The 15,754-nt window shown below is 37.0% G+C and overlaps 1 protein-coding gene across 1 annotated transcript in view; it reads left to right on the forward strand.

Moving 5' to 3' along the window:
- Nucleotides 1-15,754, forward strand: part of LOC103606626 (ATP-binding cassette sub-family A member 3-like) — an 86,126-nt gene that overhangs the window by 67,137 nt on the left and 3,235 nt on the right. The window contains exons 17-19 of the mRNA XM_008591189.1: nucleotides 10,326-10,513; nucleotides 11,171-11,341; nucleotides 11,687-11,868. Of these exons, the coding sequence (XP_008589411.1) occupies nucleotides 10,326-10,513; nucleotides 11,171-11,341; nucleotides 11,687-11,868 (541 nt within the window). The remainder of the gene's footprint in view (nucleotides 1-10,325; nucleotides 10,514-11,170; nucleotides 11,342-11,686; nucleotides 11,869-15,754) is intronic.

The following is a 15,754-nucleotide window of genomic DNA, read 5'->3' on the forward strand; positions in this document are numbered from 1 at the left end:
TATACAGCAATTCCACTTCCAGGTATACAAGGGTACTTCAAAAAGGTGGAAAAATACAGGTGAAAGATAATGCTAATCTTTCCATGAGCTTTTTGAAGTACCCTTGTATACCTGGAAGTGGAATTGCTGTATAGTAATTCTATATATTTTTTTTTTTTGACCGGTAAGGGGATCAAAAACCCTGGCTCATTGTTGTCTGCACCACGTTCAGCCAGTGAGTGCACTGGCCACCCCTATATAGGATCCGAACCCAAGGCCTCTGCGCTATCAGTGCCACACTCTCCCGAGTGAGCCACGGGGCCAGCCCTATGATTTTTTTTTTAGGAACTTCCATGTTGTATTCCACAGCAGCTGCACCATTTTGCATTCCCACCAGCAATGCACAGGAGTTTCAATTTCTCCACATTGTCACCAACATTTCCTTTATAAAAAAAATAGTAATCATCCTCATGGGTGTGAGGGGGTATCCCATTGTGGTTTTGATTTGCATTTCCATAATGATTAGTGATGTTGGTGGGCATTTTTCTCATGTGCTTATTGACTGTTTGTATGTCTTCTTTGGAGAAATGCCTATTCAAGTTCTTTGTGAAATTTTAAATTGTATTGTTTGGTTTTTGTTCTTGAGTGGTAGGAATTCTTTATGTATTCTGGATGTTCATTCCTTATTATACATATGATTTGTATATATTTTCTCCCATTCTGTGGGTTGCCTTTTCCACTCTCCTTTGATGCGTAAAGATTTTTAATTTGATGAAATCCAGTTTATCTCATTTTTCTTTTGTTACCTATGATCTTTGTGTCATATCCACAAAATCATTGCCAAATTCAATATTTTGAAGCTTTCCCACTGTTTTCCTCTAAGAGTTTTATATTTTTAGCCTATATGTTTAGGTCTTTGATACATTTTGAGTTTATTATTCTATGTAGTATAAGGTAAGGGTCTAACTTCATTCTTTGGCCTCTGGATATCCCATTTTCCCCATACCATTTGTTGAAAAGACTATCCTTTACCCATTGAGTGGTTTTGGCCCACTTGTCAAAAGTAATTGTCCATTTTTTGAAGATTTGTTTGTGGGTCTCTATTTTATTTCACTGGTCTGTCTGCTTTTATGCCAGTACCACACTGTTTTAATTGCAGAAATTCTTTAGCAAGTTTTGAATTTGTAAAGTATGAGTTCTCCAATTGTATTCTTCCTTTTAAAGATTGTTTTGGCTATTTGTGGTTCCTGGAGATTTCACATGAATTTTAGGATAAGCTTTTATATTTCTGAAAAAAACAAGGCATTAGAATTTTCATAGATTTTGCATTTAAATCTGTAGATTTTTTTTGGAAGTTTTGACATCTTAAAAATATTGTCTCCATTCATAAACATGAAATATCTTTTTATTTCTATCTTCTTTAATTTTCTTCAGCAATGTTTTATCATTCTTAGTGTACAAGACTTTCAACTCCTTGGTTAAGTCTAATCCTATGTATTTCATTCTTTTTTAATGCCATTGTAAATTGAATTGTTTTCTTAATTTCCTTTTCATATTACTAAATATATTGTCCTATACCTATTCAATATAAATAAAATAGATGAAGAAAAAAGGGAATTATAAAAAGAGAAATAAAGAGGAAGAAAATAAATGAATTCAGAGAAGACATTAGTTTACAGAAAGCCTCAGTTTGATTTCCTTGGAGAGGGCCACCAAGTTACCACTATGCTTCCTGGGATTTATGTTAACTATAAGGTCTAAGTTCAAGTCAAATGCAACTATCTCTTCCAAGTAGAAGAAGGGTCCAAGCAGGTTGACTGAATGGATCTTCAGGGATATACAACTAAATCATGACTATAATTTGCTAAGATGCTACCGTTCTTGTTATGGTTGTGGGATTGTTTTTCTCTGCTTGGAGAGAAAAGGAAATGGCTGCTATAGTGGTCATAATAAAGTCAAGAGAAAAGATATGTCTTGGTCTTCAGCAGCATCTCATTGGGGGAGAATAGGGAGAAAGTTCTCCTAGTCAGGAATATGGAGCCATTATTTATATGGCCACATCGGTATGTGTCTTGGTTCAATGACCCAAGTCATTCAAATCTACAGTTATCAATCAACTTTTTTATTGATATTTGGTCCTTTTCCCACCAAGAGACATACTGAACAGCAAAAATGGTTCATAAGATACTGGAAGATACATAAGATACTTAGTTAAATATAGAAGTAGCACTGCTTGTTTAAATGTGGAATTGGCAAGGTTCATCACTTTTTCATGGTGCCAGAATCAATGAAAACAACTTACGTTCACGAGTCTCAGAGCTGTTTTCCATGTTCTTTTTTCTTTAATGTGTTTACAGCTCATAGGGTTCCACATTTCCCACTGCTTTCTACCTTTGTCTTAACCAAAAAAACACAAATTGCCTTGACCACTCTGTGCCTGGACCAGCTGCATGCTTTTCCCTACAGGCTTGGACCCAAGCCAGGGCCTGGAACATACAAAGGAACATTCCAAGGAATTGATAAAGTTGCCCAAAACTGAAAGATCAAACATGTTGCTAAGCACGTAGAAACTGGTCATATCTCTTAGCCAAATTCCTTAAACTCTCATATAAACTCCATAAACCAATCCTCTCCTTATGAACATACTAAGGTAGAACATTACTTTCTTCCTGTCCATCATGAGGACATTGCAGCCACCTATGTATGTAAGTTCCTCTAATAAATGCTTTGGACTGATCATTCCTGTTTTTAATGCTTCTTTCTCTGTAATCCCAATTGATCCCACCTCAAAGTGGTTTGAAGCTGTCATTGTAGGAACTCCCCAGCCACTGCTTTTGGAGTGACTCTGGCCATGGGTTAGACTAGATGGAACATAGCTATAAATTTCACCCCCACCCCCCACCCTAGCAATGCTTTCATGTGGTTCTATGAGTTTTGGTATGTTGTGTTTTCATTTTCATTCATGTCTAAGTGTTTTCTAAATTCCTCTGTGACTTCTTCTTTGAACCATTGGTTGTTTAAGAGTATGTTGTTTAACTTCTGAAAATGTGTGAATTTTCCAAGTTCTCTTCTGTTTATGACTTCTAAATTCACCCATTTGTGGTTGGAGAAGATTGTATAAAAAAGATCTTTTTTAATCTATTGAGATTTAATTTGTGGTCTAAAAGGTGACCTATTCTAGAAAATGTCCCATATGTACTTGTATTCTGTTGTTGGGTAGAGTGTTTTGCATATGTTTGTTAGATCTAATTCATTTATTGTTTAAGGCCTCTATTTCCTTGTTGATCTTCTGTCTGGTTCTATCCATTACTGAGAGTGGGGTATTGAAATCTCCAACTGTTATTATAGAATTGTTTCTCCCTTCAATTCTGTCAGTTGTTGCTTTGTATATTTTGATGGTCTGTTATTAGGTGTGTAAATGTTTGTAATTGTTATATCTTCTTCCTCTATTTAACCTTTTATTAATATATAATGTCCTTTGTCTCTTGTAAGCTTTCTTCATTTAATGCCTATTTTACCTGATATTAGTGTTGAAACCCCTACTCTCTTTTGATTACTAAATGCATGGAATATTTTTTTTCCATTTTTTCTCTTTCAGTCTATTTGTATCTTTGGATCCAAAGTGAGTTTCTTGAAGATGGCATATAGCTGAATCATTTTTTAAATCCATTCTGCCAATCTCTGTCTTTTGATTGAAGATTTTAGTTAATTTACATTTAAGTAAATTATTTATGAAGAGGAAATTACTTTCTATCATTTTGCTATTTTTTCCATTTTCCTTATAGCTTTTAATCCCTTATTTCCTGCATTACTGTCTTTTTTCATGTTTGATTTTTTTTTCTAGTGAAATATTTGAATTCATTTCTTATTTCTTTTTGTATATATTCTATATCTATTTTCTTTTTGGTTATCATGAGGATTAAATTTAATATCCTAAAGTTATAGTACTTTAATATGAATTTATGCCAGCTTAACTTCAGTAATATACAAAAACTCTGCTCCTTTACAACTTTGTCACCACCCCTTTCAGTGGTTGATGTCACAAAATTATATCTATTTAAATTGCATGCCCAAAACATAACAAATAGATATTTTTAAATGCATTAGTTTCTTAAATACATAGAAAACAAAATGTGGAGCTACAAATCTAAGCTACAATATTAACAGCTTTTAAACTAATAATTTTTTTTAAAAATATGTCTCAAACCACGTAGAAAACAAAAAGTGGAGTTAAAAGTGTTGTTACAATAATATTAGCTTTTGTAATTGCCCAAATATTTACTTTTATTGAGATCTTTATTTCTTCACATGGTACCAGCTTGCTATCTAGTGTCCCTTCATTTCACCCTGCAGGACTGCCTTGAGCATTTCTTGCAGGGCAGGACTAGTGGTAATAAACAACATCAACTTCATTTACTAACTGGAGGAGTAAATGAGGTGGTTTAGTTTCTTCTAGGGTAAATGTCAAGGAAGGGACAGCTTTTATTTCTGCCTCCAAATACTCTATTTGTAAATGACTACCCACCAATGTCACAACCTCTATGTCATCCTACCCATGAAATTTTTTTTCATGACTAACTAACTTTGTTGAGTGCCTACCTCAGCATTATGGTAGGAACTATGAAAGGTGTTATCACAGTCAATCATCTCAATAATCCTGCATGGTAAGTAGTGTTATTGCTGTTTTAAAGTTGGAGAAATCTATGGTCCTATTAGGTGAAGCAACTTGACCAAAGTCAAACAAATGAGAAGTTAGGAAGCTGGGATTTCCACTCTATAATCTTGTTTTTTGTATAGTGTTCTCTCTGCCTTGTAGTATTTGTGTATTTTTACCATTGCCTATACTAGGTTGCAAGTTTCTTAAATAAAGGAATAATGTCATATTGAAAAAAAAAACACTACATCAACTTTTGTTTATCTAGGAATGTCTTAATTTCTTATTCTTGAAAGTGTTGCCAGAGACAGGACTCCTGTTTAACAGTTTTATACTTTAAGTACTTTGAATATATTAGTCCACTGCCTTCTGGTCTCCAAAGTTTCTAATGAGAAATCTGCTGATCACCTTCTTGAGTATGCTTTTAATGTGACAACTGGTTTCTTTCTTGCTGCTTTCACTATTTTCTCTGATTTTTTTCTGGTTTTGTTTTTGTATTGAAACAAATGATTATACATATTTTGGGGGTACAGAGTTGACTATCAGTATTTGTACATAATATCTGGTGATCAAATCAGAATAGTTGGCATATTCATCACTCCAAAATGTACTCATTCTTTGGGCCCTTTAACCAATTTTTCCCTAACTCCTGTCCACCTCCCACTTTCCCTTCTCTAATAACTACAGTTCTCTTCCCTCCTTCTGAAAGTTCAATGTATTATTGTGTTTGCTGTTTCTTTTTTGTTTCTTTGTTTGATTGTTTCTATTTACTTATTCATTTATTCATTTATTTTTTAGCTCCCACTTATGAGTGAGAACATGTAGTATTTCTCTTTCTGTGCCTGGCCTATTATACTTAACATATTTTTTTTTTTTGTATTTTTTTCATTTAGTTCTGCTCTGATCTTAATTATTTCTTTCTGCCTGCTAATTTTGGGGTTGGATTGTTCCTGCTTTCTAGTTCTTTGAGGTGTAGCATCAGGTTGTTTGTTTGAAATTTCCATTCTTTTGATGTAAGCATTCTTGAAATAAACTTCCCTTTTAGTACTGCTTTTGCAGTATGCCATAAGTTTTGGTATGATGTTTCTTTATTTTCATTAGTTCAAAGGCATTTTTTGATTTCCTGTTTAATTTCTTCTTTGACCTATGGGTCGTATTCTTGAAAGTGTTGCCAGAGACAGGACTCCTGTTTAACAGTTTTATACTTTAAGTACTTTGAATATATTAGTCCACTGCCTTCTGGTCTCCAAAGTTTCTAATGAGAAATCTGCTGATCACCTTCTTGAGTATGCTTTTAATGTGACAACTGGTTTCTTTCTTGCTGCTTTCACTATTCTCTCTGATTTTTTTTCTGGTTTTGTTTTTGTATTGAAACAAATGATTATACATATTTTGGGGGTACAGAGTTGACTATCAGTATTTGTACATAATATCTGGTGATCAAATCAGAATAGTTGGCATATTCATCACTCCAAAATGTACTCATTCTTTGGGCCCTTTAACCAATTTTTCCCTAACTCCTGTCCACCTCCCACTTTCCCTTCTCTAATAACTACAGTTCTCTTCCCTCCTTCTGAAAGTTCAATGTATTATTGTGTTTGCTGTTTCTTTTTTGTTTCTTTGTTTGATTGTTTCTATTTACTTATTCATTTATTCATTTATTTTTTAGCTCCCACTTATGAGTGAGAACATGTAGTATTTCTCTTTCTGTGCCTGGCCTATTATACTTAACATTTTTTTTTTTTTGTATTTTTTTCATTTAGTTCTGCTCTGATCTTAATTATTTCTTTCTGCCTGCTAATTTTGGGGTTGGATTGTTCCTGCTTTCTAGTTCTTTGAGGTGTAGCATCAGGTTGTTTGTTTGAAATTTCCATTCTTTTGATGTAAGCATTCTTGAAATAAACTTCCCTTTTAGTACTGCTTTTGCAGTATGCCATAAGTTTTGGTATGATGTTTCTTTATTTTCATTAGTTCAAAGGCATTTTTTGATTTCCTGTTTAATTTCTTCTTTGACCTATGGGTCGTCCAGGAGCATGTTTTTTAGTTTCCATGTATTTGTATAGTTTCCAAAGTTTTGCTTGTTATTGATTTCTAATTTTAATCCATTGTGATCTGAAAAGATACTTGAAATGATTTCATTTTTTAAAATTTGTTGAGGATTGATTTGTTGCCTAATATGTGGCCTAGCCTGGAGAATGTTCCATGTGCTGATGAGAAGAATGTATATTTTGTATTTGTTGGATGAAATTTTGTATAGATATCTGTCTAATCCAATTGGTCTAAAGTTTAGTTTGAATTCTGTGTTTCTTGTGATTTGTTGCCTAGATGATCTGTAAAGTGATGAGAGGGGTGTTTAGGTCCCCAGCTATCATTTTGTTAGGGGTCTGTCTTTCTCTTTAGGTATAATAGTGTTTGCTTATGTGTCTGGGTGCTCCAGTGTTGGATGCATACATATTTATGGTTGTTATATCCTCTTGCTTGACAGATCCCTTTATCATTATATAATGCCCTTCTTTGTCCCTTTTTATAGTTTTTGGTTTAAAGTCTATTTTATGCACTATAAAAATAGCTGCTCCTGCTCATTTTTGGTTTCTAATTCCATGATATATCTTTTTCCATCCCTTCAGTATTAGTCTGTGTGAGTCTTTATGGGTAAGGTGAGTTTCTTGTAAACACCCAATCCCCAACTCCACCAGTGGACTGAGTTGTATACACCTGAGCCCCTAAGTTGGAAAGACAGTTCATGAGCCTCTACCATGACAAATATGCCCTTGGGCCAGGGGAAATAAGGTACATTGACCCCTTTCAGAGAGGTGGACTGTTGACTCCACCCTGAATGGTCCCACTCAGCAACTTTGCCAACAGACTCAGAAGTAAACGAACCAGCTCCTTCACCACCCCACAAGTGCCTAGACCAGATGCCCCAAAGCACACTGGCTCAGGCAGCCCTGCACAGCCCCCACAGGCAGCCAGACTAGATGCCCTGACATGTGCCAGTCTATGTGGCCCTGCCCAGCACCCACAGGTGGCTAGAGCAAGCACCCCATCACTCATGCATGCAGTGGTACTGCCCACTGCCCACAAGTGGAGGAATGGGGTGTTCCATTGAGGGCTCACACAGTAGTCCCATCCACTCCCTGGAAGCAGCTCAGCAACCCTGCCCATCACAGTCCAGCATCTGAACCACAAAGAAAAGCACAACCTCACAGCCATCATCATGACCATCCCCTGATACCAGAGCACTACCTCTGCTACCCTTTTCCCTGTGGAGAAGATGGTCCCATTTCCCACCAACACCCAGCCCAGAGTTTTCTCCCTGCTTTTCCCTCTTTCCTCCTTCCTGCTAAAACATAGAAACACCTGGATCTGGGTGAGGTGGAGCTGGTGGTGCCTGGTCTGGGTGGGACATAGGGGTGCAACAGTTCAGCAGGACTAGAGTTGGCTTCCCAAGCTGCAGAACAGAGCCCAGGCTTCCAGCTGCTGGGATCAGGGAGTTGTATACTCTCCTGTGAGTACACTAGGTGGAGGGTGGAGCCTTAAGGCTGGGAAGCACTGTGGCTACTGGCACCTGGGCAGGGTGTGCTCCCATAACAGCTCTGGTCTCAAGCTGGCACTGATCTGTATTGGCTTGGATCCTAAGTGTAGGGGGTGGGGAGTGCACCATCTGTGCAAAAGATCTTGGGTGCTACTTTAGTAGTGTGCTGTCCACACTTGGGTCCAGACTTGACCTGCCAAAGTATTTGTGGGACTATGTGGTGAAGATGGAGGTTGGTGTGGGTCCTCCTTTTTGGGTCCACCTACATTTTTGTTGCCAAGGAAACTCTTCCTGCACTGATCCCAGTATTGGAGAGGTGGCGGCTGCAGCCATGTGCTTCTCCTTCTTCTCTATGATATACTTCTGGGTTTTTGTTCTCCATAGCGACCTCATCAGTCTCCTGTTGTACTCCCACACTCCCCAAGAGATGCTCCTGTCAGTTTTTATCTGTCTGTTGGTTGCTCTGGTCCCTTTCTGTGGGAGGAATGTGCTCCATGCACCTCTAGCCTGCCATCTTCCCACCACCTCCTCAAGATCCTTTGTCTTTGGCTTTTGACAATTTGATTATAACATGTCTTGGTGTAGGTCTTTTTGTGTTCTTACTTTTGAGTTCATTAAGCTTCTTGTATGTTTATATTCATCAAACTTGGGAGTTTTTAGCCACTGTTTTTTGAAATATTCTCTCTGCTCATTTCTCTCTTCTTCTCCTTGAACAACCACAATGTGTACTTTGCTCCATTTTATGGTATACTACAAGCCCCTTAGGCTCTATTCATTTTTCTGCAATCTTTTTTATTTCTGTTTTTCAGACTCAATAATTTCCATTGTTCTATATTCAAGTTTACTTATTCTTACTTCTGCCTTTTCAAGTCTGCATTTCAACCTCTCTAGTGAATTTTTAATTTCATTTATTATACTTTTCAGCTCCAGAATTTCTTTTTGGGTTTTTTTTTTGGGGGGGGGGGAGTTCCTATCTCTGTATTGATATTTCCACTTCATTTGTACATCATTTTCTTGACTCTCTTCACATCTTACTTTAGTTCTTTAAGCATCTTTGAGACAGTTGTTTTAAAGCCTTTGTTTAACAGAGCTGCCATTTGTCTTTTTCAGAAGAGTTTCGGTTTATTTATGAGTTTCTTTTGCATGGGCCATATGTTTTTGTTTCTTTGTGTTGTGTGCTTGTGAGTTTTTCTTAAAAACTGGAAATTTGACTCTAAAAATATGGTAACTCTGGAAATTACATTCTAGTCATTCTCTTAAGTTTGCTTGTTTTTGGTTACTTTTTGTTTGTTGCTTTTATTTTTGTATTGTGTAGGCTGTCTGTGTGCTTAAGATCAGCCTGAAGTTGTAAACTTAAGGTCTTTGACATCCTTTCTGAGCCCATGCCTCTGCCTGAGCATGTGCAGTCACTTTCTAGTTTCCTTTGTGTATGTAGCTATTTTCTAATGCCCTAATCATTAGTGCATAGATTCCAAGTAGGAAAAAAAGTTAGAAAAATTAAAGGGGGTGTGGGAAGGATGCTAGCCCTTTAAATCCCCTGGAAGTCACGTCAGCCAGAACGGGGGCTGCAGGAGACTGCCACGCCAAGAGTCTAGGGGAATGAATAGTATGGAATCAATGTAAATCAATTGTTAATTTAAGTTCATAGTTTTTTCTCTGGCTACCTAGGCTATGTGTGCCTTAAAGCAAATGAAAAGAAGGGTTTGGCAAACTGCTACAACACCATTCATAGCAGTCTCCTGCTTGTGGAGGTAGAGAAAGGCTTTGCTTCTGGTTAAGCCTTACTGTGGGACATGGCTGTTCAGATTGAACACTGCAAAAATATCCATGGTGGCCACATCCCTTGCAGTTTCTGATTAATGAAGGGAGCATCTCATATTCTAATATTCTCCAAATTGAGTGGGCTCTGAAATTTTATTTCTAACTTCTTCAGCCCCAACATCATTATCCCCAACATCATTACAACTGAATTAGGGAACCTATTATCCCAATGTATTATAATAGGTCCAACAGCCATAATTTTGTAGCCCTCTAGAAAAGTTCTTGGTAAGACTCTTAGAAGCATGGTCTGGAGGACTGCAGATCTTTCATCTCATCTACAGTTGTTCAGTGGAATAGATGATATGGGTCTTTACTTAAGGCAACTCTCATAATTAGGTAAAGTCGAGAATTGGATACTGTCCTCAATTTGATGCCTTGCTGGAATACATGACTGCTCGGGAAATAATGATCATGTATGCCAGATTATGGGGAGTCTCTGAGCCCCAGATTGAGCTGTATGTGAACAAATGTTTGAACTCACTGGAACTGGAGTCTCATGCTGACAGGCTTATCAGCACCTACAGGTGAGTCACAATACTGCTGCTCTTTTTTGTTGATGCTGCTAATGTTGAGGTGATTCCCTATGTTCCTGAGGTTTGAAATGAATACCCACAGGTCCACCTAAGCCCCTCTGTCACGCATTTGTCTAACTGTGAAACTATCTAATGTCCTGCTAGGTTTCAGGTGCCAGGAGTAATAGGGCACATCAGTGTAGTTCTACATCTTCCCTTTGCACAGATGAAACTCAAATCCGAGTTCTATTTGAACTGTTGCCTCTTTACCTCGAAAGGGATCATCTTCATTTTCCTAGTGTCCCTCTGGTACTTTGTCCCCCAAGTAAAAAGGAATGTAGGCCCTTTTAATTGTAGTGGGCTTTATGTCCCTGGGAAACCATGACACCCTTAGAATGAGTAAGTATATGCTGCTGATAATGCTGCCAAAACCAGTTACATAAAAGCTGCTCCTTTCCATCTCAAATTAAAATGAGTTGATATGGACACCTGTACTCGGACTTGCTACTTTGTCAAAGACACAACTAATCGGCATTGTGTGTGTCCATCTTAAGTGTTTGCTGGGACTCTGAGCATTTGGGATATTTCTGTCTCATGAGTAACTATTAAGTAAAGCCTCCTCTTCTCCCACTTTGTTTCTCCTTCTTTTGTTTCTCCTTGGCCATGAAGTGGAGGAAACAAACGAAGGCTAAGCACTGTTATTGCCCTAATGGGAAAGCCCTCAGTTATCTTCCTGGATGAGCCATCAACTGGCATGGACCCAGAAGCCCGCCGCCTGCTCTGGAACACAGTGACGCAGACACGTGACAGTGGAAAAGCCATCATTATATCTTCCCACAGGTATGGCTTGTTGGAAGGCTTGGGTGAGGGTTGGCAGGAGCTGTAGGGGCTGTAAGAGGAAGTTATCTGGGGCCAGAAATATTGGACAATGAACTTTCCAAAGTATGTGAGCTCATTAGGAATTAGGATTCATGTTAATCTTAATGTATGGAATAACCAAGAGTCCTCATGGAGTTATGAAATCAAGAGTGATTTTCTATTTCCCAACTATGAGCTTTATGATTGGCAAATGCAACATCTGACTGAAAATAAAATCACAAAATCCTGACTCTGACTGAACTATACAATGTCCTCTGAAGGAGAACTTTTTAACCTTGAGTCATTCTGCTCTTTTTTTTTTGCAAGTATGGAGGAATGTGATGCCCTCTGCACCAAGCTGGCCATCATGGCACAGGGGAAGCTCATGTGCCTTGGCAGCCCTCAGCACCTTAAGAACAAGTTTGGCAATTTTTACACTCTGAAGGTCAAGGTCAAGACCGAGGATAAATTAGAGGATCTTAAAATTTTCATTGCATTTATATTTCCAGGTAAATTTAGCTGTTTTAACTTTGTTAGAAATGTGCCAAATCATATTTGTTGATCTCACAATCCATATGATCTATGTCTTCAATACCAGTTTCCTCTGAGTTACTGATACCTACTGACCCTCCACACTGTTCCTTTTGTGATATCTGTTACTATAAACCTCTTGTGCCAGAAAATGCTAAGTAGTTTCACCAAAATACACAGAGGTTCTCACAAGCTCTTGCATCACCTAATAAGGCAATTTTATATTCGTGCTGTTCATATACATTATATCTCTAAAGTCATATTTTGAGCATAATTCTCAATTTATTTTTACATATTATCCATGCAAAGTTTTAAGGTATTTTTCCTAACACTAAGCATGTAACACTGCTCTTTCACTGTCTCCACTAGGATATAGTACCAAAATGCAAAGAAGAATCAGTGAGGGTTTCTCTCCTTCAAGAGTAGTTCCACTTCTGAGTGCTAAATTCAATAAGCACCTCTCTACCTACATGGCACAGTACCAGAGACAGAAACTATTTTTCTGTCCCTTACCTCTCCTTCCTAAACATAAAGCATAGGCATAACAAGGATTTTAGTAATTATGATTTTTTTTATCTTTGTTTCCACATTGCTAGGCTGAGCAAAATATCCTAGAAGTTCCCATTCTGTGTCAGGCTGAAGAGTTGGAAGTTTATCTTCTAGGCAATGGAAAATAATATTAGTGATTACATAGTAGTAAAGGAGATTGGAAAATAGATTTAAAAGATAGTGGTAGAGCAAATGAGGAGAACCATATTTGTGGAAACCTAACCACGTCACTGTTGGTCATAGTGATTGTGATGTGCCTGTGACATGTGCGGATGGATACATGCAGTAAGAAGTTGAATATTTACTTATGCATTTATTCAGCAAATGTTTTTGAGTACTTATTGCATCAGAATTCTATTTGATGTGGTGCCTAAATCACCCCAAAGAGAAGCTACGACCAGAAAACCTCATTTACTCTGAGCTTTCCTAGCAACTTGCTCTACTTGAAGGAAGGACACTAAACACTGACCTATCCTGGAGGACCTGGACACAAAAGCTTTAATCGGAATGTGGGTTTGAGACACATTCTCAACTGTGCAGTGGTTGTTGTCTGGTCCTCCCTTATATTGTTCTTGAGCAAATAGCTATTCAAATACAACAGAATAAAAAAGTAACTCATCATTTCTATTTATCATATTACTGGAAGTCCTAGCCAGAGCATTAGATAAGAGAAAGAAATTAAAGGCATCCAAATTAGAAATAAATAAGTTAAATTGCTCCTGTTTTCAGATAACATGATCTTATATACACAAAACCCTACACTATACCAAAAAACTGTTGGACTGAAAAACAAATTCAGTAAGGTTTTAGGACACAAAATCAACATTTAAAATGGTAGTATTTCTATTCAATGATAACTACCTATCCAAAGAGGAAATCAAGGGGGTAAAAAACATTTACAATAGTATGGTAAGAAAATACTTAGAAATAAATTTAACCATGAGGTAAAAACACATCCATTGAAAACTATAAAACACTGATGAAAGTAATTGAAGAAGACACAAATAAACAAAAAGATATGCCATGTGCATGGATCAGAAAAAGTAATATGGTTAAAATGTTCATATTACCCAAAGTGACTGACAGATTCAATACAATTCCTATAAAAATTCTAATGACATTTTTCATGGAAATAGAAAAAATCCCAAAATTTGTATGGAACCACAAAAGGCCACAAATAGCCAAAGAAATCTTGAGCACAAATAACAAAGGTGGAGGCATCACACTACCTGACTTCAAAACATACTACAAAGCTATAGTGACCAAAAGAGCATACTACTGCACAAAAATAGACACATAAACCAATGAAACAGAATAGAGAGCCCCAGAAGTAACTCCACACATTTACAGTCAGTTGTTGGTCTTCAACAAAGATGCCAAGAACAACTACTGCACAAAAATAGACACATAAACCAATGAAACAGAATAGAGAGTCCCAGAAGTAACTCCACACATTTACAGTCAGTTGTTGGTCTTCAACAAAGATGCCAAGAACACTCAACAGGGACAGAACAGTCTCTTCCATAAACACTGTTGGGAAACGGGATATCAACATTCAGAAGAATGAAATTAACTAAAGATAGACTAAGGACTTAAATATAAGTCTTGAAACTGTAAAGCTACTGAAAGAAAACACAGGGGGAAAGCTCCATAGGAACAGTCTGAGCAATGATTTTTTTTTTTTTTTGCATATTAACCTAAAAGCAAAGGCAACAAATGCAAAAATAAACAAATGGGTTTACGTTAAACTCAAAAACTTCTGTGCAGCCAAGGAAAGAATCAACAGAGTGAAGAGACAACCTACGGAATGGGAGAAGATATTTGCAAACCATACATCTGGTAAGGGGTCAATATCCAAAATATATAATGAACTCAACTCAATAGCAAGAAAGCAAATAACCTGATTTTTAAAATGGGCAAAGAATCCGAATAGACATTTTTCAGAAGAAGACATACAAATAGCCAATGTGTATGTGAAAAAATGCTCAACATCATGAATTATCAGGGAAATGTGATTTAAAACCACAATGAGATGCCTCACACCTCTTAGAATGGCTATTATGAAAAAGACGAAAGATAGCAAGTGTTGGAGGATATGGAGAAGAGGGAACCCTGTACACTGTTGGTGGGAGCATGAACTAGTACAGCCATTATGGAAAACACTATGGAGTTTCCTCAAAAAGTTAAAAACTAAAAGCATTGCTATATAATCCAGCAATCCTACTCCTATGAATATATCCAAAGGAAATAAAATCAGTATGTTGATGAGATATCTTCAATCCATGTTCATCACAGCATTACACACAATACCAAAAAGTAGAAACAATCTCAGGGTCTGTCAAAAAAAAGGATGGATAAAGAAAATGTGGCATACACAACAATGGAATACTATTCAGTCTTTAAAAAGAAGAAACTCCTGACATTTATAACAATGTGGATTAACCTGGAGGACATTATGTTAAGTGAAATAAGCCAGGCAGAGAAATACAAATTCACACAGTCTCACTAATATGTGGAATTTTAAAAAGTTGATCTCATAGAAGTAAAGAGTAGAATTGTAGTTACTGGGTGCGGGGGATGGGAAGATGTTGGTCAAAAGATACAAAATTTAGTTAGATAGGAAGAATAAGTTCAGAAGATCTATTGTACAATATGGTGACTATACTTAATAACAATGTATTGTGTTCCTGAAAATTGCTGAGAGAATAGATTTTGTGTTCTCATCACACAAAAAAACAAAATATTTGAGCTAATACATATGTTAATTAGCTTGAATTAGCCATTCCACAATGTATACATATTTCAGAACAACTTGTTTTACACAATAAGTATATACAATTTTTATTTGCCAATTAAATAAATGAATGAAACAAACCAGGGGAAAAAAGGAAGAAGAAGAGATTCCTACAATAACAATGAAGGTTTTGGTTATTTTTATGGGATATAAAGGCTTAGAAGTCACAGGTGAAAATGAATGGGTTACTATTACTTAACCTGGGTGGGGTGGTTTCATCAGTGCTTGTTTTGAATAATTCATTAAGCTCTATGTCTGAAATATTTCACAATAAAAGAGTTTTCCATTGTTGGTGGGACTGCAAAATGGTGCAGCCTCTATGGAAAATGGTATGGAGGTTCCTCAAACAATTGCAGATAGATCTGCCATATGACCCAGCTATCCCACTGCTGGGAATATACCCAGAGGAATGGAAATCATCAAGTCGAAGGTATACCTGTTCCCCAATGTTCATCGCAGCACTCTTTACAATAGCCAAGAGTTGGAACCAGCCCAAATGTCCATCATCAGATGAGTGGATA

Source organism: Galeopterus variegatus, unplaced genomic scaffold, assembly GCF_000696425.1.
Source record: "Galeopterus variegatus unplaced genomic scaffold, G_variegatus-3.0.2 Scaffold6747, whole genome shotgun sequence".
NCBI lineage: Eukaryota > Metazoa > Chordata > Mammalia > Dermoptera > Cynocephalidae > Galeopterus > Galeopterus variegatus.